The 25,765-nt window shown below is 33.6% G+C and overlaps 4 protein-coding genes across 6 annotated transcripts; 1 reads left to right on the top strand and 3 right to left on the bottom strand.

Annotated features, from left to right (window-relative positions):
* LOC118031635 (synaptonemal complex protein 1) lies at positions 1-8,374 on the bottom strand. Of its 3 annotated transcripts, none has more exons than XM_035036119.2 (19): positions 8,018-8,374; positions 7,874-7,923; positions 7,300-7,507; positions 7,087-7,212; positions 6,783-6,881; positions 4,911-5,587; positions 4,574-4,822; positions 4,372-4,500; positions 4,225-4,293; positions 4,044-4,154; positions 3,336-3,443; positions 3,146-3,256; positions 2,984-3,070; positions 2,272-2,364; positions 2,072-2,179; positions 1,829-1,915; positions 1,616-1,684; positions 846-949; positions 1-695 (listed from the first exon to the last, which is right to left on the bottom strand). In XM_035036119.2, exons 1-18 carry the CDS (start codon positions 8,184-8,186, stop codon positions 848-850), a joined length of 2,652 nt encoding a protein of 883 aa, XP_034892010.1. In that variant the 5' UTR covers positions 8,187-8,374; the 3' UTR covers positions 1-695; positions 846-847. The 3 variants fall into 3 exon arrangements, with proteins under 3 accessions (XP_034892010.1, XP_034892009.1, XP_073268531.1); XM_035036118.2 differs by having other exon boundaries at positions 1-423; XM_073412430.1 differs by having other exon boundaries at positions 1-949.
* A 4,776-nt stretch (positions 8,375-13,150) lies between these two features.
* LOC118031632 (uncharacterized) lies at positions 13,151-18,027 on the top strand. Its single transcript, XM_035036116.2, has 8 exons — positions 13,151-13,645; positions 13,765-13,905; positions 14,019-14,246; positions 14,592-14,799; positions 14,979-15,115; positions 16,462-16,542; positions 17,209-17,275; positions 17,364-18,027. Exons 1-8 carry the CDS (start codon positions 13,359-13,361, stop codon positions 17,673-17,675), a joined length of 1,461 nt encoding a protein of 486 aa, XP_034892007.1. The 5' UTR covers positions 13,151-13,358; the 3' UTR covers positions 17,676-18,027.
* An 83-nt stretch (positions 18,028-18,110) lies between these two features.
* LOC118031633 (multifunctional methyltransferase subunit TRM112 homolog A) lies at positions 18,111-18,797 on the bottom strand. The gene has a single exon (XM_035036117.2). The coding sequence runs from the start codon at positions 18,609-18,611 to the stop codon at positions 18,243-18,245; it is 369 nt and encodes a 122-aa protein (XP_034892008.1). The 5' UTR covers positions 18,612-18,797; the 3' UTR covers positions 18,111-18,242.
* Positions 18,798-23,320: 4,523 nt separating this feature from the next.
* LOC118031631 (signal peptidase complex-like protein DTM1) lies at positions 23,321-24,597 on the bottom strand. The gene is made up of 2 exons (XM_035036114.2): positions 24,302-24,597; positions 23,321-23,907 (listed from the first exon to the last, which is right to left on the bottom strand). The coding sequence occupies exons 1-2, from the start codon at positions 24,535-24,537 to the stop codon at positions 23,820-23,822; spliced, it is 324 nt and encodes a 107-aa protein (XP_034892005.1). The 5' UTR covers positions 24,538-24,597; the 3' UTR covers positions 23,321-23,819.
* Between the last annotated feature and the right edge of the window lie 1,168 nt (positions 24,598-25,765).

Below are 25,765 nucleotides of genomic sequence, written 5' to 3'. Positions count from 1 at the left end.
TATCGTACTTGTGAGCTCAAGCAACTGAGCGCACGGATTTAAAGAAATGAAATGATCCAAGTTCAAAAATTCAACGTCTTATCACACTGCACCAATGTAATTATGTACGCAACACTTACGTAGGAGTGATACCAATTTACTGTCATGAGTGTATCCCATGTTCTAAACAGAAGTTTTACTGTCCTTCACAACTAGCTGCGTTCAATTAGAACAGTTTTAAGCATATTGGCCCAGCATTGAAAATTAGACAACAGAACCCGTAGAAGCTCGGATACTTCCTCTCACGTTATCAGGCTATTTTGTTATCAGCAAAGTTGTTCTCAAAAAGTGTTCTCTGACGGAGAATCGAAGAATGCTTTCAGGCTCCATACCTGTGTATGTTGTTCTGTGAACTTTTGTCCAGTCCCTTAACCTTCAAAACATCTGCAGCAAGGATTGCTTCCAAATTGAGACAAAAGCACGTGAAACATATATCTTGACCTGCCTAGTGAGGCATATTACAGAGGAAAAGGTTTGCCCCCAAGTTATTTGGCAATCTTCTTTTCTTACGACTGCCTTGCAAGTTGCAGCCAATCGTTTGTCTGGTCATTAAACTTTCACTTCCATTTTCATTTTTGTCATTCTTACCCCAAAAAAAGCTCCCTGTTCTCTGTCTGCCTAGTTTTACAGGAAACTGTGCCACTTGCAAACACCATCTAATTCGGATGCAAAGATTTCATCGGGAAATTAGCATTCTCAACATGGTGAGTTTCCAATTTGCCAAGACACATTGACACGGGAAGGGAAAAGACTTATTAATGGGATTATGCCAACTGAAAATTAGATGTTCAGAATCAGAAAACTACCTCTAACCAAATGCATATGGATCATCTGCATAAGGATTCAGAGACCCTTCCATAAACAAATCGCCAATGGTTGATGGATGTGACCGATCCCCTCCCTTAAGTCCCTGCGTTAAAAATGTTTTTAAACAGTTAAAAATGTTTTTTAACAATTAAAAATAAGCACCAAGGAATCAGTACTAAAACTTAGTTTAAACAACCAAACATGTCCTTGTGCATTGCCGACTGCCATAAAATTGTAGTTTGCCAAAACTTCGCCTACATTGTTCATGCTTCCAGGGTTCCTTTCTTTTTAACCTTCTAGTTTTTATCATTCCGATATCAATAGCGTGGTATTGGCATACGAGGAAAATACAACACATACAAAACGAATTGATACTCGGTATAATTGGTGGTAGGACTTTCTTAGCATATGGAGGTTTACAGCAGGAACCATTGTGGAGCTGAATGGAAGTCGAAACACCATTCCAAATCAGGCAATAAAACTTACCCATGCTCTAAAAAAGCAAATAGGATGAAGCAAATGAACAAAAAAGAAAACTTAACTCCAATATGGCTGCCCACATGGGGTTGCTCATTCGGCCTCCTTATAAGATGGAGAGGTGAACAATGTCACTGATTAATCAACTAATGGTTCATCCGATTTGTGGTAAACCTTTGCAGTACCAAACTAAAAAGTGATATTTCTATGTAGTTATGCTTAAAAGGAGAAGTTGGCAAAAAGGAAAAGAAAGTTGAAAAATCAAGATTTTGGAAATATGTCTTTAGGTTACCTTGGCAACACTTCTTGGAGTTCTGGCCTTTGGAGTATTTGTCCTTGTCCTCTCATGTTTTCTTGGGTCCTGATGCAACAACACAAGGAAAACCAGCATTAAGCACAGTAAACATGGAGGCCCTTCAATACTAGCAAGCAGCCGATGTCCTTTTTAACTTCGTTTGTGCATACACAGCGGGTGTAAGAGGGCACACAAAGACTTTGTGCATACCTCAAACATGACTGTACTTTTTGTCTTTCTGCGTTTAGTGATTGTTCGTCCATTGTTGGTTTCAACTTCATATTCATGGCGAGTTACCTGCCATGCAATAAAGTCCAAAAAGGAAGGGGAAGGATGATGGAAAACCACTTTCTAAAATATAGACGAGACACGATAACAAAAAAATTGCAGCTTCAGTCTGAGGTCATCCCATTTTTTTGTACAACAAAATAACCATGTATAGAAGTATCTCACCTTCTTATGATGCTTAGGAATAACCATCACACTTCCTGAGTTCGGAGTCTCTACTTTCTTCAATAACTTTGTCACTGGAGTTTGTGTAGCTTTCAGGCAAAGTGAATCCTATAAATATTACAGGAAAACAAATAGAGTGAAAAATTTTACAGCAGAGATTTCTCTGAATGGAAGAAAAACGATCCTTTGCTCTCTGGTACCTTCTTTTCATTCTGTAAACTTCCCAGAGAATTGTGGCTTCTTTTAGCACCACCAGGACCTCTCATCTTAACAGATGAAACAGAATATTCCTTCTACATAATAATGTCATCAATTTGGTCATGTTTAGTGATCTTGCACATTCACTAGTTGTCTATGGATAAAAGATGCAAATTCCATATGCAGAATGAAAGGAAAATGATATAATATACATTGCCATGAAGCACATAATATTTACTTCATGTAAGAGAATGAGTAATATATTTAGGTAATGCAGCAAAAAAACTGCTTTAGGATTCAATCTAGATGATACTTGAAGACATGAAAGACATTTTATTTGCCAGTGTGAAGTCATGAAATAAGAAATTCTGTACGCATACAAAGATAAAATATTATACAGCTGAAATTTCACCAGTCTGGAATGGGGCTAGGACATGACTTTAGAAGAATACTTCAATGAACTATGTCGGGACTAGAAGTAAAAAAAAACCTTAACTTCTGAACTTATGCACTGACAGTCAGAAGTCAGATATAAAAATCAGCAAGGATTTATTTCATAGTGAGATCATGAGTAGCATTGCAATATATTGCGAATGATGTGACACATTTTCATTGGAAAAGAGACCATCAATGGGAATTCCTTCATAACTAAAAATATTAGCATCTTAACATCCAGGTATTCCCGCCCTACATGTGCAAGGGGAGAAAGCCAACCTTTTTTGAATTCACTTCTGGGTCTTCTTGTGGCTTGTCACTCATCACTTTCCACTGCAAATGCAACAAAGCCCTCTGCCTGTCTTCCTGCAATGTACTATAATCAAGCTACATTTGCAGCTCAGATAATGTAATATGATATAGAACTTTAGAGATGCACACCTTTGACTTTTGGAGATCCAGCTCCTCCTGAAGCTTCCCGCACTCATCTTCATGCTGGCACCTCAAAGCTTTCATTTGAACTTCATGTTCATTCCCAACTTCTATTATTTTCTGGGCAAGTGAATAAACTATCAGAAACCAGCGCACTCATTTCTGCACGTTTAACAGAATAATTGCTAGCTACAAATACCTCTCTCAGTTCATTTTCAGCTTGAAGTTGGGCACACTTTAGTTCTTCACTGTGAGTAGCTTTAAGACTGATCTCCTTTCTATCACGCTCCTGCTGAATGCCTAAGACCTATACAATGAGCAGAATGTAAATTGATCAGCAACTGTAACAAAACATAGAAAAATAAAGGCTCTAATTGTCAAGTAAAGATCAGTTAATGTAGCAAATACTGTTAGAAACTTACAAAAATGTTACTCAGAAATCAGTTCCATAAATAAATTATTCAATGGCAATTTGGTAGCATGACAAAACTGCTTTTCTAAATTCCTCTCTTTTATAGTTATATAGTTAATTTTATATCTTCTAGGAAATTGCCATTTGCCAGCATATGTGAGTTATAATACAGCTAACAGTCCTCGAGATTAATAGCGATGCACAAAATTTTTATAATACACATAACGGATAAAATGGTCAATTTGCAGACTGCAGAACTTCACTTTATCTCTTAGTCTACAGGTTCCAGGTAATTAAAAAAGAAATAAGGATCAGTCACACTCCAGAAAGATTTTTTTGTGTATTTTTGTAATAAGTGTGCAAATAATAAGAATTAATGCAATTGTAAACATGATCCAATTTAAAAAAAAAAATAATAATTAGGTCCTTGTATGCCTCAAATTCAGTAGAATGATTAAATTCAATTTTAAGTTTGCAATACTTTCTGGTGCATACCAGAGCCGCATGTTCCCCCTGAACGCACATCATCTGCCTCCTTGATTCTTCTTTGCATTGGACAAGCTTTTGGTCGCATTTTCTTTCCATTTCTAATACGATTTTGTCTGCCTGAAAGACCAAACCCGTGAATCCCACGTTTAATGGCCTAGCATGTAGGGGAATTATAGGATGGGCAAACCTTTTCTTTTTCCATGTTAACAATCTCTAGCTTTTCCATTTCATACTTCTTCCGAATGTTATTAATAGCCTGTAGAAATCAGCTTCAATGGGAAAGTACTGCACAACTCATTGAGGATTCATAAAAGGTAGTGATAAATGATAGCACCTCATCATTTCTCTGAGATATTTCTTTCAAATGTCTTGATAGCTCCAATTGTTTGCTCTCCAGCATCATATCATGCTGCTTCTTTGCTTTCGTAAGTTTGCTTTCAGCAGCAGTCATCAATGCCTGATTCTGCCACAATATACAAAACCTCAGAAACATTTGAAAGTTGCCAGAATCCAAAAGGTTTTAACTTCGTTCAGACCTCAGTGATTTGATCTCCCAACTTCTTTTCTCTTTCCTTATTTTGAACAATAAGCTGTTCCTTCTCCTCTAAGACACTATGGAGCTGGCAAACCTGTTTCTCCAATGAATCTAGATGTTGCTCATGTTTCTCACTTTCCTTTCGCAAAGAGTCTATTTCTTCTTCTTTTCTCTGTATTTCATCCTGTAACCTCTCTGCATTGTCTTTGTTTTCAATTTCTAATGCTGAAATTTTCAACAACAAATCTTGCTGCAAGATAGAAGAAAAGGATGGAGTATTAAAAGTGCATGCTCAGACATGACCTAAAAGAGAGGACGCAATAGAAAAAGTCACAAACCATTTTATTCTCAGATGACCTCGATCCTTCTGACAAGGTGTCAATTTTCTCCTCTAATTTTGAAACCAACATCTCCGTTTCCTTCTTCTTTGACATCAGCATTTCAGCTTCAGACTCCAAACTTTGAATTCTTTCTTTTGCTGACTGACTTTCTTCTGAAAGCTGTGCCATAATAGACTCTTGGGATTTCTGAAGTTCAATGATCTTATCATTTAACTCCTTGTTTACCAATTTCATGGCGTCTTTTTCTGACTTTACAGACAAAGACTGGTCATGGAGCTGATCATACTGCCTTTGGACATGCTTCACAGCAAGTTCTCTCTCCTGTTGAGCCAACTTAAAGCAACTATCATAGAGAGAGTTTAGCTGATCAAAGTTGGTGGTAAAAGTCAAACTTTGTTTATCCAACTCAACCAATTGTGCAGCCAGTACATGAAGAAAACCTTCTAGGTTTTTAATCTCTTGGAGTGATATGGCCAATCTGTTAGCAAAATCATTGCTTCTCGATTCGTGGTCACTCTTTTCTTTTGCCAAGTTCTCTTGAGTGGTCATTAAACTATTAATTTTGTCTCCTTTCAGTCTCAATTCATGGTTCATCTCTTCCAATTTTGAGTTTAGGTCCTCCGTGGCCAATCTATTAGCTGCTACAGTTGTTTCAAACTTCTTTAGCATGGCATCTGCATGCAAAACAAAAGAAAAGGAAGAAGAACGCCTTTACAAGCAATGCACAGAATCTGAGACTGAGGTAGGACACAGCTCCTAAAACTAAAAGTCAATCAGCATACATGTATGAGATGCACTTTTCAACATCTGCAGAATTTGATATGAGCCATTACATTATGGATCATAGGCAACGTGGTCTCAATACATAATACTTTATGAGCTAGGTATTTCTCCTCTTATTTTTTGTTGTCATTTTAAGATATTTTATGAACTATATAAAGAGATACATGCTCACTAGAAGTAGCAGAAATTCTGAAAATCCCAATGTGGGCGGAGTTTGCATCACTAGGAATACCCAAAATGCTATAGAGGCTCATATCACTACTAGCATTGCAACTCCAGGGCAAGCAAACGCATCAGATAATGTAATATAAGATCACTCAAGAAGATATGGGGTATAGTTGCCAATACCAAACTGAGAAGCTTCTAAAGGTACGAGAAAAGAATTTATATACAATGGAATTCATGAAACAGTTTATGCCAAGAAACAAATGAAACAATAAACATTTCACTGCTCTAATTTCAGCCCTAAAAGAAACAAATTAAATTCAGAAAAGAACCCCACGATGTTGATTAGAGTGAGTTCAAAGATCCATACATCAACAATTATACCAAAACTGAAAGCGAGTTCTAACCACTAAAAGAAAATCCACATTGTTGAAAAGGAACTCAACCCCGAGATCACTAACAGTAATTTCATGTTTTCTTTTCCCACCTAAGTGACTAATCAGGAACAATGATAACAATGGTCTTAAGGCAATCCAAGTAAGTAAGCATGTCCAAATTTTAAAAAAAAAAAATACACCATGGAAGATAATGAAAATGAAGATAACATAATGCGAACGCAACATTATCTTCTATGTGACTAGTAGCAATTTCCTAATTCGATAGACAAATGGAAAATGAGATGTGTGCCCGATAAGCACCTTCCTACTCATTAAGGTGTGGCTGAACCACATTGTATGTGATTAAAAGGTGTTTGAAGCATGACCTTCCACTTTTCTTTTCCTCTTTGGGAAATAAACATATCAGAGAAAAAATTGTTCCACAATCAATGTTGTTTGTAAATTCATGTGCTTGAAGAGTTAATTGTTGAAGGGTGTAAATAGCAAGTCCAGAAAATGATCAGCCTGTTTTAACATCATGTACCTTTTTCTTCTATCAGACTGGTATTTTGGCGTAGTTCTTCTATGTAGATCTTATTTCTTTCCTCCTTTTTGATTTCAAGTTCCTGCAGTTCCCTTTCACCTACATACAAGATTCAAGAACATTATGAATCACGAATTGTAGTGCCAAGCAAACCCAGCCTTGCGATGCTTTATCAGAAAATCAACAGTAAGGTCCTGTTTGCTAATAGTGGCAGCAAACACACCATACACACGCACTGAAACAATCCTCATCTTGGAAACTGGAAAGCTGTTTGTGGAAAATGATAAAATTGTAAACCACTCACGAGTTCTAATAGTTTCCTCCGCAGAGCCTAATTTCACAGATAAATCATTCAGTTGTTGGTTCAAATAGTCAATGCCATTTGAGCTTGCAGACAGTTTGCCTTCAAAAAACTCCTTATCCTTTTCAGCTGTGGAAGCAGGTTAAAGGCAACTGTCACCATTAACGACAAAAACTATACAGAATTTGAAGACCTCTTACTTATAGAAATACCTACCATCCTGAACCTGACCGGCTAAGTGTTGTAAGGTCTCTGTCAATTGATCACACAGAGTCTTTGTTGAAGAAAATTTTGATTCCAATCCTTTCCACAGCTTCTCATCCTCTTTCTGCTTTACTTTAAGCTTTGCATTCTCATTAAACGCGTTTTGCAACTTATCCTCCAACACATGGATATGCTCCATTGATTTCTTCAGCTTGGTGTTCTATATAATGAGAATTCTCCATCAAAATCCGCATCCAGTTCAGTGTAATTAATTTATTTCAGTACGCTTTCCACAAAAAATAAAGTTGTATTTAATATGCGCTAACCTTAATTGTCATCGAGTGGACAGAATAACTATACCTAATTTTGATAAAACAACGGTAATTTATATTAAATTAGAAGGTTATGTTGAAGATATTAAAACGTTTCCTCGTATAAGCAATTATCGCAGAGAGATGCGTGTATATCATAGAAAACATGCATATATCAACAATGAAGCATGTGTGTTCAAGCCAGTACACATCAATGTACGTAAGTGCATCTACTTGTACATATAATTAACACATAAAGAGAGAGATCCGGGTACCGCCATCCCGAGATCTGTTTTGACAGAAGCCTGTTCTTTGACCAATTTCTCTGCAAACAAACAAATCCAAAACAGAAATCATCGCAAATGTTAAGGTTATTTCTCTAAGAGAACTAAAAATCAACAAAAACCTTCAATCAGAACCTGCAGTGATCTTCAAATTAGCGAAACTTCCCGATGCAGTCGAGTCCGTTGATGGCCGCGAATTGAATGAGAAGTTCTTTGCGGATCCTGATAGCGATTTGAACTGATCCAGAGTCTTCATGCTTGGAAACCCTAATTTCTGCATCTTGAAATCGATAACCGATTGCATGTACGGGTAAGCCCTAGAAATTGTTATTGAATCTCTCAATCTCTCTCGCTCGGTCTCTTAAGTTTTGGAGTTTTCAGTTAGACGACTCGGAATGTTTTGGGCGCCAAATATCGGGGTATTTATAGGCCTGGCTTTGGTGCGTCAATGTGACGTCGGAGTTTAGACGGTTAAGAAGGGTCTTCTTGAGAACGTGAGAAGACCCTGAATTAGTTGGAACCTACCTTCTGAATTACATGAAACGAATTAATAGATAAAGTGTCAATGGCAAAACTTTAATTTTTTCTTTCTTTCAATTTTTTTGTATTGGTTGAGTATAATGAGAGGTGGTCCTTTTACATTATATAACAACCATATAAACTACATTTTTTTAAAAATTTAAACTATTCATTTTATAAAATTACTAAATTATAATTACTCATGTAATTGATTGTTTTATTTAAATCAAGCTAAGATGTTTATTGGTGAGACCTTGTATGAAAGAATAAGATTCGTAGATTATTAGACAGATTTTTAAAAAAAATTATTTAAAAAATAAAATGCTTTTTAAATCATATATTATAAGATTTTAATTTACACTTTCTATATTATTTTTATTGGCTATAAATTATTTTAATATGAGTTATCATTGAAGAGTTCATTAGGTATTCCATGTGTTTTAATATTTCATTAAAATAAAAAGTATAACCCATCATTCATAATGACAATTATTTAAAACTCACATGTAATAAAAGAGAGGTTTTAATTTATTAACTTAATAGGGTTTTTTACATGCAATTGAGTATATAATTTCCAGAGTATCTCATAATCTCTCTTGCCTGTTTTTTTATTGAAATAGAAATGATGAATGCTGATTTTATTCTGCAGGTTTGAAGGTCAACCCATGTTTAAAATAAGATTATTAATTTTTAATTTTAACAATTTAATCTATTTATTTTTAATAAAATTGTTGATGAATTTAACAGTTCACCACGTCTATATATATATACATAGACTCAACCTATGATCGAGCCTAGAGATTATATGTTATCACCTAGACTTTATTTATTTGTTCGGAAAAGAAGACTTAGAAAAAATAAAGAATGCTAATCCTTCAATAGAGAAAGGCAAATTAATGAACCTTTAGTGCAAAGTCATCGTATAAACATGATAAATGGTATTTACTTTAGGCAAATGCATGTTTTACCATTCATATGTGGATAACTTGTTATTATACATTCTCAATTTATCCTTAGAATTAAAATAGTTAGGTGATTTAGTTAATTTTTTTATGCACGAATCTATGTTATTTAAACTTACATTTCAGAGATGGTTTGGAAATGCGATCTAATATATATTTTTAAAAATTTTATTTTTTTTACTTAAAATTAAAAAAAATAGTATTTTTAGATTATTTTAACGCATTAATATCAAATATATTTTTTTAAAAAATATATTATTTTAATATATTTTTAAATAAAAAAATTTTAAAAAATAACAATAACTATATTCACAAATAAACACTTAATAAATTGGCAACGAGTTCCATCCAACACAGGATTTAAGCCGAAAAAAAAATATGATGACATGGCTGCTTTTCATACCTTCTCTTTTGAATGAAAACAAAGATTAAAATTCAGTTTATTTTTATATTTAAAAAATATTTTTAAAAATTAATGATTTTTTAGTATTTTTAGATATATTTTTAATTTAATTTATTAATAAGTTAAAATTTATATGTTTCGAACATGACTATCTAAACATAGATAATGTGCGGTTCCAATTAGATCATCTTTTTATTATAAATACCAACCTCGTATCATCGTGAAGGGAAATTTGATATTTTTCCAATAAAAATCATTTGTCCAGGTCTTCTTACTGTCTCCCGGCCGGCACAACTCCAAAAGCTCTATTTGTATGGACTTTGATGGCTTATCTGATATTCTATTCACTTACATGTTACTAGCACTGTTCACTCTTCCACACATGTATTTCTCTCCTCGCACCCATTCTTTCTAGATGATCTTGCTTATGTAGATCACAACATTAACTTTCTCACACACATACATACACGTGGGTTTATAAAATTTTAATATGAAAAATGTGTATAAATTATTTTTTTCTGAATAGATATATTCGAGTAAATCAATGTGCATAAATAATAACTTCGCTTGTCAACCACCTTTCCATTGAATGCCTGGACTTGCCAACCACTCTCGCATTATTGGACTGCGACTACGGGTTTTTTGGCATTGAAAAGCTCGGCCCGTCAACCAACTCGTCTTTTGCTTTCATTTTTTTTTTTCCCGTGGAGTTCTTGATTTCAATGTAATCATTTATCACAGCCCAACCTAAAATAGTTAATGATACATTAATCAGGATCCATTACTCAAAACAGATGAGATTTTTTTTGGAAAGGTGTTGCGTTTTGCCAGCCAGTGGAGAAGTATGGTTTGGAATTGCATTTTAGATGTGCTTTTTAAAAATTTTAATTTTTTTTAAGAATTAAATTAATATTTTTTTAATGTTTTTTATTATTTTGATGTGATGATATAAAAAAAAATATATTATTTTAATATATTTTCAAACAAAAATCATTTTAAAAAACATCATTTACCACACTCCCAAATAAATTCTTAAGGAGACACCTACAATTTGCTTACTTAAAAGTGACACATCTTGGAAATTACTTTTCAACTTTCATGTGTTTGTTTATCATTATAAAAATTAGTTAATGAAAATACTTTTCAGTAAAAAAAAAAATAGTTTAGTTTTCAATAAAATATTTTTCTTTTATTTTGTGCGAAAAAATACTTTACAGGAGTTGAGAAAAATTAAAAAATATATTGTTATTTGTTGATTAAATTAAATTTTATCATTAATATTTTGATTGCTATATATTTTGTTTTGAATATTTTTTTTTCAATGTTATCCTCTAGGATTTGATTTAGTTTGATTTTTATATCAACTTTGGATTTTTTTTTTTATTGATATTTGTTTTTCTCTTATCCTTTTCTTAATTGAAAATTTTTTTCTATCGGATTTAGTCCTTATTATTTTAATTTCTATTTATTTTATTTGAAATAATTTATAAAATTTATTATTTTTTTTAATTTCTTTCTTTTTCAATTTTCTTATTAGTCAGATTTAATCTTCTTCTTTTTTTTATTCTATCAGTTTTATTTAAGATAATTTATAAATATATATTTTTTTAATTTCATCATTCTTTAACTTTTTTGTCTATTAAATTTGATCCTTGTTCTTTTAATAAACTTTGAAAAAAAATTTAAAATTAATAAGTTATTTTCCAGCTCATTTCTCATGACATAGCTAAATATTAGAAAGTGTTTTCCAATTTATTTTTCATAATAATACCTAAAATCAGTCCTGTTTGCTTTCTAAAAATTATAGTTTTCATGGAAAGTAGTTTTCTTTAGTTTTATTGTAATGTAATTGCAATGAATTTTCTATTGAGACCAAATATTATGGACTCTCACATTTCATGGTAGATTGGATCAATGAAAAAAAATCATTTTGATCCTTAAACTTTTTTTTTTTAATTGAGTTCTCTTGAATTTGAATTAACAATTGATTGCTTCCGATTTGTTAACCAATGACTAAATTAAAAAAGCTATTGAAAATAGGTGGTTGTTTCAAAATTAGCACAACAAGATCACTTTAATCCATGTACTTTTGATAATGTAGATTTTCAATCCCTTTATTTTAGAAAATTATATATGGGTCCATAATTTCATTTTCTTTATTTTTTTTAGTCATTATTTTAAGAGAGGAGAGAGAGATTCATTGGATTCTAGTGGCAGGAAGATAAAATGTTGATTGATACCGATTTCGGCTATGAAAAGGCCAGTTTTAGTATCAATGGGTTGCATTCGACAAGAGAAGATCATTTAGGATATTCTTTTACCTTTGTATGGCCCGAGGTTAGTAGATTTGACCTATAATTTTTAAAAAAAATTTGGGTTGATTTTGATTTTTTTTAATCGTATATTGGGTTATTTAAGACAATAAAGAGCTTATCAAGGTATATATAATGTTTTTCTAGGTGTTTTGAATAAAAAACAAGGGTTGAAAGAAAAAATTTATATCATAAAATATCATTGCCCCAATTTTCTAGTGAGTCGAATCGTCGAAATATAGGGACATAGATGACGACTTGTTTGTGTTCTTTTTTTACTATAGAAAAACAGGCGTCTATCCTTTGATATTAGGAAAAATAAAAAAAGACCTTATTTGTAGGTTAGACCTCTATTATGAGTGATGTTGACTAGTCATTTGATAGACGGGTCACTCGTGAGCTGTGATCGATAATAAAAATTTAATTGATAGAGATTTGTTATGTGATTATCTATTAGGACATGTGCCTCCAGCCAAAGCTTGTAGGGGCGCTCATATCAAGTTGAAATGGATGAACGTTGCTTTTAATATCCCTAGTAGATGCGACAACAAATCAATTGATCTTGTATGCTCGGGTATATATATTACACATATTTGAAAGACTTATTTTCTTAAGCATCGCTGGCAATGCAATTTTGCTGTACTTTTTAATGATACTAGATGATTTTTGATGGTTTTGAATTACAACTGAGGAGCCATGCTTATATAACCATGTCATCAACTATGCAAAGCATGTCTAAAAAAAGAAGATAAATTGCAAGGTATTTTCTATTTCTTCATGTATATGTATTTTAAATGGTTTAATTAGCATAATTAATGATATTCTAAATACTAATTTATAACTCTGAATGCTCATTAATATGGTTTTAGTTACAAAAGCATATTCATGCCAGGTGTCTAAAGAATTAAGGTAATAACATGTTTTACATGGCCACTTTAAAGCCATTTTACATTGATTTCATATAACAATAATAAAATATAATCCACCGCAATCAAAATATTATATAAATAAGTAAATAATTACTCATGTCCAAAATATATCTGAATAAGTTGGACGGGTAGCAGCCGCATGATGTATACATTCCGTTCGGCAAAGAAAAGAAAAGTACAGGACTCAACCAATACCACCCCACACGTGGAATGTAACCGATGCTCTAGCCCATCGATAATTCCGAAGAACTTTGTGCAGCTTTTATTCTCTCTTTCAAAAACGATTCCCCCCAAGCTTCCTCGCTTCCATCAATAAAAGATCTTTCCTTGTATCAAACCCTAAAATTATCCATGTCGCCATCAGGCGACGGAGCCACCGAAGTTCAAATCTGCTCCGACGAAAATGGTGGCTTCCATGGCGGCTATATAAAAACACATTGCTTGAAATCGGAGCCTCCTTTCTGCTCTTCTTCTTATTTACCAGGAATTGCCTTAAATCCGTTTCAGGACTCGGAGAAACTAGCGCGAGTTGTTACTGCGTCAGCAAAAGGTTTCTCAATTGGAGCTGGTATTAAAGGAGGACTCGCCTTGTTTTCAATTATCGCAAGGTTGCGGCGCACCAGATTATCCTCCACGAGGTGAATTAATTTCCATGCTTAGTTAGCCATGCCCTTTATTATTTATTTTATATTGTTAGATTCTGATCTAAGATTTGTTTTTGTTTTTTGTTTTTGTTTTTGCTTTTGGATTTGTTTAGGAAAGTCGAGGTGTTTTCCAACAGGAAAGCTATTGATTTAGCTATTAAGGAAACGCTAAGATACGGGCTTTTCCTTGGTACTTTTGCTGGTACATTTGTGTCTGTTGATGAAATTATTGCATATTTAGGAGGCCACCGGAGGTACGTTCTACTTTCTCCAATTTAGAAGTTTGAAAGTTTCTTTCAATAAACTGGTGATTATTGAACGTTGTGAATTTGGAAGTTGATTGGTAAAAGTATGATTGTAATCTTAGGACGGCGAAATGGAGGTCTTTATTAGCAGGGTTAATCGCTGGGCCATCTATGCTTCTTACAGGGCCAAAAACACAGCACACAAGCTTGGCCATATACATACTTATGCGTGCTGCAGTGTTAGCGTCACGGTGTGGGATTAAGAGCAAACGATTTGGGAAAATTTGCAAACCTCTTACTTGGAAGCATGGAGACGTTTTCCTCATGTGTCTCTCGTCTTCTCAAGTTTTGTATGTTATCCCTCTCTTCTGAAGCTAGTTACTAGTTTGAATATTGCAGCTCATGGTTTTGGAATTATTCATAACTTGTTGCTTTTGTTCTATACAAATTGTTTGCATTGTGGAATTCTAGTTTCTTGCATCCAACCTCGATAATGCATTATGAAAGATTAACACTTCGAGAATGAATAATTTTTTTCTATAGCTATCACTGTTTTTGGCGAAGTCATCACCAGATGGTTAATATTAATATGCATTAGTATGATAGCCAAACTTTTACTTGTGCAATTATGCTTCAACAACTTTTTTATTTTGCAAGGTGTGAAGATAGCTTAAGTAAAATTATCCGTTTTCCAGGTCTGCTTATATATTGAAGCAAGATAGTTTGCCTCCATCATACAAGTCCTTTCTCAATAAACACGGTGGAAAGGATCTTTCTATCTTGCAAGGTGTGAAAGATATTGCAAGCGGCTTGCCTTTCACAAATTTGGAGGCTATAGAGAAATATTACAACTCCACAGGTGTTGATATTAAGCTAGATCCAGAAATGAAAATCCCCTGCACGGTATGTTATCATCATTGGTGGTATTTGCAAAGAAATTTGATGCTAAAAAAATCACGGTTTGCTATGTAGTTGCTTTTTGTAGATGACCCTATCATTTTCGATTCACGTCATTAATATTTTGCACACTACATTATTATGTACTTTTGGTGGACTGTGCTTGATCTTTGAAATTTGTGCAGATTATACATGGAAATCAGTCGTGCAGTGCGCATGTTGTTTCTTTTTTTCTTCAAGCATATAAAAGAGCTTTACCGGTTTATCTTCCTGTATATTTGATCCCTGCACTTATAGTTCATCGTCAGGGCCTCCTGAAAAGGTAATGAGTAGTCAAGTATTACATGTTGGTCACGAAAGGAATTGTTCAGTATAACGGGAGGTGTGCTCCTTCCTCTTACATAAAGGTGGGATCTATGAATAATTTTGATGGTGGGTCCTATTTTTATGTAAGAGAGGGTACTGACATGAAGATGTGTTATGACTCATTATTGCGTGGCTGAATTAATTAATACCAGTAGTAGTTAATTTTATTTATTATGGTGGTTACTATTCAAAGTTTCTAGTTAGAGAACTGGATGTGGCATTTAAGTTACTCTTGGACTGTCACCACATGTTCTGCTAATGGATGTCTGAATTTTACTGTTTAATTTAGTCCACACAGTGGGCACTAAAACTCCTAGGCTGGTTTCATAAACAGGTAAGTGGAATTGTTATGTATAGATTCTTACAGTGCTCTTAAATGATTGCCAGTTCAACAACAAATATTAACTGTGATTTGTATCCAGCCGGCTTGGAAACATCAAAACAAGAGAATTTGAGCAATAATATATTTCTTACCATTTACTTTTTCTGCCTTGAGTCACCTCTTCAGCTATGATTCCTTAGCCTTGAATATCTATATGGTCGATGTGACCACCTAGCATTTTGATTTCTTTCTTAGTCATCCTTTTCTTGTCAATCTCTCTCTCTGTCTCCCTGTCTCCCTTCTCTCTCTCTTGGATTGCAAAAGGTGCCTAACAGCTCAAAACAAAGACCAAGACATAAAAACCTGCTTGTAGCTAAGACACACAACTGCAGGAAGAAAGCTGCAAAGGTCACTAGGAGGATTGTGAAACTGGACTAACCCTTTGAGTGTTCACATTACCATGATTGACAAGCCTATCAGCACGATTGCTCTTTGTTAGTTAGTGCTCGAATTTGATGGATGAGATTGCTGTTGATATGTACCTCATTCCTTTCCTTCTTGATCAAGTCAATCAATGACTTTGAGTCCACCTTTAGGCTCTAACATGAGATCACGGTACCCCATTGGCCATTCATTTGCAAGTCCCCATTTGACCTCCCACAACTCTGCACAAACAGATGGCATGTTCCATCATTACCAGCAAATCCATACTGGAACCTGCCTGGCTGTGTCAAAACACATTTGGTCTGTTTTCAAACAACAGGTGCACCTTCCTAATCTTTTCATGGTATGAGCTCCTATTGAAATAAACAGTGGAATTTTAACAGTGTATTAATTTTGCATAGCTCACCACATGGGGGTTTTCCTTGTACCCACCGTACACCGGCAACAACAACAACAAATAGGCCAATTCACCAACGTTTAGAGAGGCTCACGCGGCTAGACTGTTATTTCACATGTTTCTCTTTGTCCTTGTGCAGGCCTTGCAACATATTTGGGAAGGGTCTTCTTGGTACTGCAAGATCAAGCTTGTTTCTATCTGTGTATTGTTCATCTGCCTGGTTAGTATTCATTCCTCAATTGTATTATACATTGCTGTGGTATATTGTCGATCTTGTTGTCTTTTTTATTTTTTTGGTATGGCGTTCTATTTTAGCTTTAAGAAAACAGCGCACCTTCAGTTATTATTTGCCTATCAAGTAACTTGCAGGTCATGCTGCGTTAAAATCACTTGGGCACTTAGCCATTTAGTGATTGTTTGGTAGCGTGGTGGCTGCCACACCTCCAATGAAAAGTACCAATGGTTGGACTTTTAGAGGTGTAGATGGCAGTATAGCGATATATATAAGGTGTAGGTAGCATGCATGATTGAAAATTAGACCATGCAACCAAGCTGCCTTGAGCTGACTTTTTGGGGTCTTTGTGACACAGTTCAAGCTTTTGTTTCGTGATCTGAACTTTATTTGAATGTTACTGCTATTATTTTAGCACACATTCTGGCAACACGGGGAGACATGAGAACAAATATCATACATGTTTGTGCATCATGCAAGAAACAAAATGAAGTCTGGCAGCTAAATAGAAGGGGGGGAATCCAGATTTGATATTAACATTGCCGGGGTGCTATTGTTGGTGTTCAATGACGTTTATCCCAGTAATCTGTTTCTGACTGAAATTTGTCGGGAAAAACCAGCTTTTGTAACTATTTTTCTTTCTGTGGTCATCAGGATGTGGACGTGTCTGCTCTTCAGAATTTTCAGGTGGTGTAACATTCCGATGGTGGCAATAGGGACGGTACAGGACTTCTTGAAATATTTAATTAATTAGGGAGATTTACAGACGTTTTCTTCTGTTCTGAAATCTCGCTTGTGATCCTGCACAGTTGCCAACTGGCCTGGCCCTAGCTATTGAAAAGAAAAGCAGGCGGATTGAAATATCTCTTTACTGTTTCGCAAGGGCAGTTGAAAGCTTCTTTATCTGCGCGCGAGATGCAGGATATTTGCCAGAGTCTATGAATTTGAAGAGAGCTGATGTGGTGATTTTCAGCATCTCAACAGCTATAATAATGCATTGCTATGAGCAGGAAAGGGAAGTGTTCCGGTCCAAGTACCTTAATGTTCTTGATTGGGTATTTGGCGTGCCTCGCCCCCCAGGTGACACATCACCCCGCAAGGATGGGTTGAAAGCAAGCTGACAGACCTCTCGGTCTTTGTTAGATAGAAATTTTTTTACAATTGAACTCGCCTCACAGAAGCGCAGAACAATTATTTGCACCACGTAATTTATTGAAAAAAGGAGCGGGCAGATTAGTTTCACATATGCGTATGTGCTGCTAAACAGAGTACTATATTTCTTGATTCATAAATTCTCGGGTTCGGTGTAATTTCCCCCCTTGTAATATGCATAGATGTTTGTTAACTGAGCAATCCAGGCAGTCGCTGAACTCTTTCCAGTGTAAAAGACTAGAATGTCATGTGAACAATAAACGATAGCATTTTAATACTGCTTAATGCAAATCATTACGTTTAGGCTCTTTTTTGTTTTAAGACATTTGGTTCCATGACAGTGACGAACAGAAATTCACCTCTCGGATTCAATTTATATCATATTGGTGATAATACAGAGACAATAATCTTTGAAGCAAAAACCTTTTATTTTATTTTTTTTCTTTCCACACATTTCACCAACTCAAAACACTCAAATAAGAAAAACCCCAAATCCCCCAAACGAAAACCCTAATCTGAGAAAACAAACAGGCATCTCAAACCTCATCTTCGTGAAGAAGCATATTAGGAATCCCTTTATTGACCGGAAACTTTCTCCCAGTCTCAGGACAAACCAAAGCCCCTTCTTCGAGGTGAATCTCCAAAAGCGCGTGGTGCAACTTCCTTAAAAATTCCTCAGACTCCAGCATCGACGAATCGGCCTCCTCAGGAAGCTCGGTGTAGCCCATGGTTCGCGCGGCATCGACAAGGGCTTTCCACTCGAGCTTCGGGAACATGTTTCTGAGGAAATCGGGATTGAAGTCCACTTGCTTTTCGACCACTTGATCTACCTCGATTCGTAGAGGGAAGCCGTTCGCAACTCCCTTGATATTGGAGGATAGCATGTTGTGAGTAAATAGCCTCATGTCTGATATCTCCCTGCCTCTCAAGTCTCAACAGTAGCAGCAAGCCAGCAACAGAGCAGAGGGAGAAAATTGGGTCTGTTGTGTTTTTGGAAGAAGGAAAGAGATTCTTCCTTTTCTTTTCCAAAAGTCGAAAACGGCCTCGCTAAGTTGAGGACTAGCTAGGGTGATCAAAATGCCTGGTTATTAGCTGATTTTGGGCCGTATGCAAGTTTTGTTTGCATACGTGTAATTATGTCTCCACGCAGTCGAGCAGTGTCGGTTTTTTTAAAAAAAAAAACAAAAAAACTTAGCAAAATAATTATTTTTTTGATAAAATATTACAGACAAAAAAAATATTTAGAGAACTGACTTACTTTATCTAGTAACACAAGATTTGTGACTTGATAATCATATTTTTTTTATATATGTAACTCGAGTCAAAAATGCTAATTGTGACACTTGATTCATAAATATTATCCGTGACTTGATTAAGAGACTCACTCTAGAAAAAATTAACTTTTTATCCAAAAAAAATAATAATTTACATAATTCAAACAACCAATTTTCTAGCATAAAAATACAATTTATATAAATAGCACATAACATATTCAATCATAAATAACAAAAATAGACTAATGATTAACATAACATTTTATTAAAATTAAATAACTATACATTTATTCATATTTTTTATAATATACAATAACATGTAACTATATCTAATAATTATCAAATCTATACTAATCAACATTGACAATTATAAGTCAGTATTTAAAATGTCATTAATTCTAACAATCAAATAATTTAAAATAATCATACTTGAAAAAATAGTAAACACCCAAAAAATTATTATTATTTTTTTATACATGCTTTACATAGTTTTTAGTATAGATATACAAGCATAGCCCCCTATCTGTAATTATATATGAGCAAAAAATCCTCAAGTAGTGTCAGAAAGAATAATGGTACTGCATTGCCAGTGATACCAATAAAAATAAAACCTCCAAACATATATAATATGTTAATCGTCGTATGTCTATCTAATATAATACATAACACAGTGCGACCATCTATCACATATCGACGAAGCAAATTTAAAATTTAACTTTAATTATTGTTCGTCTCTTTTTCGACAATAACAAAACATAACAGATAAACTTTATTATTCACATTATAAGCAATTACAACTAACAACTTTGCCTTGTACTTATTATAAAGGTGAGTACCTCCAATACTAATTAGAGGATGACGATGTTGAAATCCATCAATTGAAGCACTAAATGCCTAAAATGCTCTCCCAAATGTTACCTTAATGTTATCAACAATTTTATAATCCCAAGTGACAATTGCTCTTGGATTTAAATCTTTGATGGCCATCAACATTCTAAATAGGTTTTGAAATGACTTTTTGTATGTAACCATTAACCACTTTAATATTTTTTGTTTAGCCATCCATGCCTTCCAATAAACGACTTCATCCTCATGATCCTTCTCTACAGTGCCTTGAATTGTTGGAACACTCATACTTATACCTCTTTTCATAATTGTCAACATCACCTTAACAATGAGATCTTAGTTAATTTGACAATAGCATTGCAAAATAAAAGGGTTTTTTTACATGTGTGTAGCTTTTTTAATTTTGAAATTTCCTATAAATTAAACCTTTGATAATACCCCTCATGCAACTACCATCTATAAACTAATTCCTGAACGCATTGTAACTGAATGTAAGTTTTGATTGAATGATGGACCTTGTACTGCAATAAATTATTTATATGGTATTAATTCTTTTTAAGAGGAGTCATGTATTGATTAACAGGCTCAACTAACAACATCATATTCTTCCTTACCTTCTCTATCTTCCTCTTCAATATCAACTCTATCAATATGATAATCATCTTCATCATCACTTGGTTTGGATTCTCTATAGCAATATAAAATAGATGTCATACCCAACTAAGATTCTATATTAACAATTTCTTGCTTTGATATTTGTCCACTTACGTTATCGCCTAACATAGATAGATCAGTTACTCGTGATGCCTTTGTGGTTCTCTAAGAGTTACTTTGAACCCGGGTCAACTCTATACTAGAAGATTTTTCTTCTTTAGATCTACAATTCAAGTAAAGCTCCGACATATTAATATTATCAATCCCTGGAAACATAATAATTGAATTCACACTTTCATAACTACAAATTGGTACACCGACATAACGAGCTTGATTGACCCTACTTTGAAACATCCTCCAAGTAGTTTCAACTTATATTTCAAATATATTTTAGCCAAGTCGATCATATAACATTCTAGATAGCTCGTGAAGTGACATATCTAATGTAACAACTAGGAACCCATGACTTCCTCCATTATAAGTGATATCATTGTTAATATTGATAATGATACCACTATGAAAGGATAATATTCCTAAATTACTAGGCATTTTATCAAACAAAACAACAAAACACAATTCTAATTTATTAATATCCAGGGGTTAATCAAAGTATATAATTTATCAACAAAACCATAAGGTTAACATAATTGACTAAAACCTAAATTTATCAAATTAATCAGCAAACACCTATATTCATCAAATTTCACCACCATAACAAAATTATCAATCAAATTCATGTATTTCATAGCTAATTTTCTTATTCTATATGTGATTCAGTATAATCCATAATTTAAACTAAATTAACACCAACTTTAACAAAATAATTTTGTTAATTCACAATAAACAACAATCCAAATCATCATTGATTATTTTACAAAATAACCCAACTATCAACTTAAATTATATCTATTTAACCTAATCCTTAGTTCAAAATCCTAACGACAGGCAGAAGGAAGGGGTGGGTTACTATGGCAAGATATAAAGAGGACAAAAGAAGGGGAAAAGGGGCTTTAGGTATTAATTTCAAATAAAATCGCAGAAGCCATCTATGGCTTACATGTCGCATATGACAATTATGAAATAAAAGTTGCATATGAAAACTGCGACACGTGAGTCGAAGATACCATTTGCAACTTGTGAAATTATGTTATATCTCCAAATATTTTCTTCATCATGTTACTTTCCTAATTTCTTTTAACTATGCTAAAAAAAAAAAAAACCTCAAAGCAAGCAATAATATTGCACATTTGTATTTATTGAAGAAGAATTATTATCTATAAGTATCGCACATTGGCCCTTGGAAAAAGATTCTCATTTTTTTTAATATTAATATATTAAAATTATAAAAAAAATATATTAATTTGATATTTTATCTAGTGTATTTTTAAGATACATTTAAATATAATTTCAAATACAAAACAAAATCAAAACAATGTCTCACAACTGACTTATCCCACGTAACTATCTCCCTCTCTAGCCTGCATTTTTGCTGAATAGTTTTCTTTTCAAATTTCAAATTTTTAAGAGCTAATGGAAAGTCAAAAGAAGGCATCCTCAAAGAAAAATAGTTTTTTGTAAATGCACAAATTAAATTGTAGACGGCCTATTTAAGAGGAAAAAAAACCTACTTTGGTATACAAAAGTTAATTTGAAGATGCTTCTTAAAATTATAAAATCATGCCAGCTTTTAGCTAAATAGTTTTCTTTTAAAACCGGTAGGAGCATCTAATTTTCATCAATATATCTCTTTGATTTTTAGTGTTTTAAAATTGCATATAATATTTGATTAATGCCCATTTTACTTTACAGACAAAGCACTGATGATCAATAACTCTCAAAAGAGCAGGATGGGTTTCTTGTCCCTCTTAATTACCATGCGGACCACATCTTTACATGTTCTTGCTTTATTAGTATATTTTTACCAACAAAAGTTAATTTAAATCCAATCACCTAAGCATATAATGTCTTATCAACATGAAAAAAAAAATTAAAATATAAAATATAAAATATCTTGGTGATTCCAAACAGCCTGAGCATGAAATCAAATGCATTGGTCCTATCGATGAATCAAATTTAACACGAAAAAAGACAGAATGAGAGGAGTGTAACAGCCGAATGATAGGTTTAAGGAAGAGGAATAACATGAGTACCAATCTGCCATTGGTACTCGTGTCATTTAGCAATCCGAGAAACTCAAGAGAACTCGCTGAGAAATTTAAATTCACACATTACTTTACCAATTCTACATCAATCAGGGACCTCGTGAAAACTAAAAATCAATCACGAAACAAAACCAAAGCCCAAGCTTTGCCACAAAGAGTTTTCTTACAGATGAGGTTTAAAAGGCTCTGCTGCCAAATCACTGTTAATTTAGGGTACATGAGAGGGTATTCATAGTTGTTTTTTAAAAAATATATATATTTTTTAAAATACATTAAAATGATTTAAAAAAATATATATTTTTAAAATCAGCGTACCAAAACAATCTAAAAAATAAAAAAAATTAAATTTTAAAAATTTTAAAAATACAAATTAACCTGCATTTTCAAACTCTTTCTTAATTATGTTCTAGATTTTTGGTTCCAAGCAAACTTAAGCAAAGGGAGCTCATTAGCGCTCATAAACCTAGTCTTTAAAAGCCCAATTTATACTCAGATTGGTGGCGTGCGTGCGTGCGTTATGGCGCAGGCTTTTAACTGAAAAAAATAAAATCAAGCTCTACTAGCATGTTTTCACGGAGTAAAAGAATAAAAAATAACGATTCAGGTTATAGATATAAATAGATACAATAAATATGTTTCTTTTAATCATATAATAAAAAAACAGACAAACACGATAAATAAATCAAATTAACAAAAAAGATTGATCATGATAATAAATATATAAAAACCCTACCAATATTCCGAAAATGTTTCTACAACCTTGGTAATAGAATTCATGTCCTGTTGTAGCACATTCCATTTTGCGAGAATAAACTTCATATATTCTACAAAGGATTCTACGGAAATCTGCCTGCTACATGAGCTCATTTACAGCCCCCAAAGCTCTACTTCCATTACAGTTACGAATGAAGTTACAACGAGGGTTTCAGGGCCTTGGTAAAGATAGCTACATTACTTTGGTCAACGATATATGCTCACTAACAAATTCCATAGTGACAAATATTAATCTTCAATAGAGGAATGAATTCCTGAATTACATATGATCAATGATGAACTTCAGCAGCCAAAAACACATGATCATATGTCGATTCTGCAAAACACAAAATTGTCGCTTGTACAAATTTTCATTTGAAACTAGCCCTCAAACCCCTAATTGTGTGAGCTTATCCAAAGCCCTTCACTCTGATATGAACAACCACCACCTGTACAAAGCATAACCATAAACGGCGGTGTAAACAACCAATCTGAGAGGAGAAATCCAAAGCCTGCACAGAAATCAAATCCCATTACGAATATCATTCAACAAAAACTCTTTTTTTTTTTGTTGTCATTTTTTAAACTGTGCAACAACGCCTTATCCCGAGCCGGTGTATTATGCAAGTCCTAACGTCATCTTTGTAGCCAGTGTCCAAGCCATCATGATACATGGATTGCTCAACCATATTCAAGTGGCTAAGATTTGGAATCATAGACAGGAAGATAAAAACATGCATAAATGTCTTTTTTAATTACTACCAACATTCAGGGACGCTAATTAGTAACAACTTTTTTCAAAACTAAAAAATCCAAACACAACAATAATTTGACCTTGAAGAAGCTAAAATTAAGAACTAATAAATAAATCAGCTAGGAAATTAAGCAAGAAATTAACTAACCAACCTGAAGCCAGATCTTTGAGCAAGAGCCAGCCTATCTTGTTCACTAACAAAAGAAAACCACCTGGAGTAATCTCTATCAAAATAATCCCAATCAGGTAGAAGCACTCCAGCAATCCCGAGCACACCCAATACATAAGTTACAAGCACTTTCTTGAAAGAAAGTGTCCATATCCCTACTACCACCATAACCACAGCCAACCACACCAATGAGGTCCTTAGAGCTGCGTCATTAGCCATGGAGAATAAGATAGAGAGAAAGTAATAATAATGGCCACGAATTTAGATTCAGGAAGAACTTGAAGAAGTTTGTTGCGTTATAAATGCCACGTTAACTTCAATGGAAATTCATTTAATGTGGGCAGTTGATTATGATATCGTTTGTTTGTTATTATTGTAACAGTTGGGTTTTAAAATATTTTTTTGGTTTAGAATTACATATCAAAATAATTTTATATTTTATATTTTAAAATTTAATTATAATTAATATTAACATATCAAAAAAATATTAAAATATTAAAAAAATTATTTTTAAAAAAATAAAATTTCTAAAAATAATTTTGCAAAATAAAAACGAATTGTGTTTGGAAAATTTAGAGCTTGTTTAATATTGTAATGGATGTTGTTTTTAAAAGTATTTTTTATTTAGAAATATATTAAAATATATATTTTTTAATTTTTAAAATTTATTTTTAACATCATTACATCAAAATAATTTTTTTAAAAAAATAATTGAAGTAAAAAAATAAAAAAATTCCTAAATTTTCTAAAAAAACACTTTACGAAAAAATGAACTTAGCTTGAGCATGATAACATGGGCTTAATTCAATCTTGCATTACTGGATCTTATCCGGTTGGGATTCGGAAGCGGACTGGAGTGGGACCCGGTCCAGGCATGGCGATCAGCGGGGCTCATGACGACGTCGGAGCAACCATATTCCCCAAATGCCAAAAATATAGTTTTGATACAATTAAGCAGCGGTACTTTTCACTGATTTGTTTTGCATTTGAAACAAGGAAATAGACAAGGCGGCAAAGCGCAAATGTAGGTTCAAAACTCCAAATCTCAAGAAAGTAAATGTTCTTTAGAAGGCGAAACCTGGAAGTGAATCAGTTAGGTACCTCAAAACTGCTAATTAGAAGCAATTCTTTTAACCTTAACGTTTGCCTTACTCGATTACATTTAAATTCTTTACATCTGTCTCTAACTATCATCTTAATTTCCCCAGATCGATTTTCTTCTCCTTCTCTATCTGTTGCTCGAATTCTCTTCCCGAATTAAACTTGTGAGTTGTGACAGTCTAATCCAAACTATCCAATTTCCTTGTGGTCGATCAGTACTCCCTCCTTTCAATTTCTCTTCTTTTTAATTTTCGGACTGATATTTTCTTTGACTATGTATTTTCTTTTTAATATGGAAATAAAATGAAATTCGATGTATGCTTGAGACACTTTTCTTTTTTACCTT

The sequence above is a fragment of the Populus alba genome, chromosome 11 (assembly GCF_005239225.2).
Source record: "Populus alba chromosome 11, ASM523922v2, whole genome shotgun sequence".
Taxonomy (NCBI): domain Eukaryota; kingdom Viridiplantae; phylum Streptophyta; class Magnoliopsida; order Malpighiales; family Salicaceae; genus Populus; species Populus alba.
The sequence above is the reverse complement of the archived record's forward strand: the minus strand, read 5'-3'. Positions and strand labels throughout refer to the sequence as shown.

Coding starts and splice junctions, on each gene's coding strand:
- LOC118031632 (XM_035036116.2), top strand. CDS start 13,359: ATGTCGCCATCAGGCGACGGAGCCACCGAAGTTCAAATCTGCTCCGAC. Junction 13,906..14,018: donor TATTTAGGAGGCCACCGGAG/GTACGTTCTACT, acceptor TTGTAATCTTAG/GACGGCGAAATGGAGGTCTT. Junction 16,543..17,208: donor GTGTATTGTTCATCTGCCTG/GTTAGTATTCAT, acceptor TGTGGTCATCAG/GATGTGGACGTGTCTGCTCT.
- LOC118031633 (XM_035036117.2), bottom strand. CDS start 18,611: ATGAGGCTATTTACTCACAACATGCTATCCTCCAATATCAAGGGAGTT.
- LOC118031635 (XM_073412430.1), bottom strand. CDS start 8,186: ATGCAATCGGTTATCGATTTCAAGATGCAGAAATTAGGGTTTCCAAGC. Junction 7,213..7,299: donor AGCCGGTCAGGTTCAGGATG/GTAGGTATTTCT, acceptor CTGCTTCCACAG/CTGAAAAGGATAAGGAGTTT. Junction 6,882..7,086: donor GGAGGAAACTATTAGAACTC/GTGAGTGGTTTA, acceptor TCTTGTATGTAG/GTGAAAGGGAACTGCAGGAA.
- LOC118031631 (XM_035036114.2), bottom strand. CDS start 24,537: ATGGCTAATGACGCAGCTCTAAGGACCTCATTGGTGTGGTTGGCTGTG. Junction 23,908..24,301: donor GCTCAAAGATCTGGCTTCAG/GTTGGTTAGTTA, acceptor ATTTCTGTGCAG/GCTTTGGATTTCTCCTCTCA.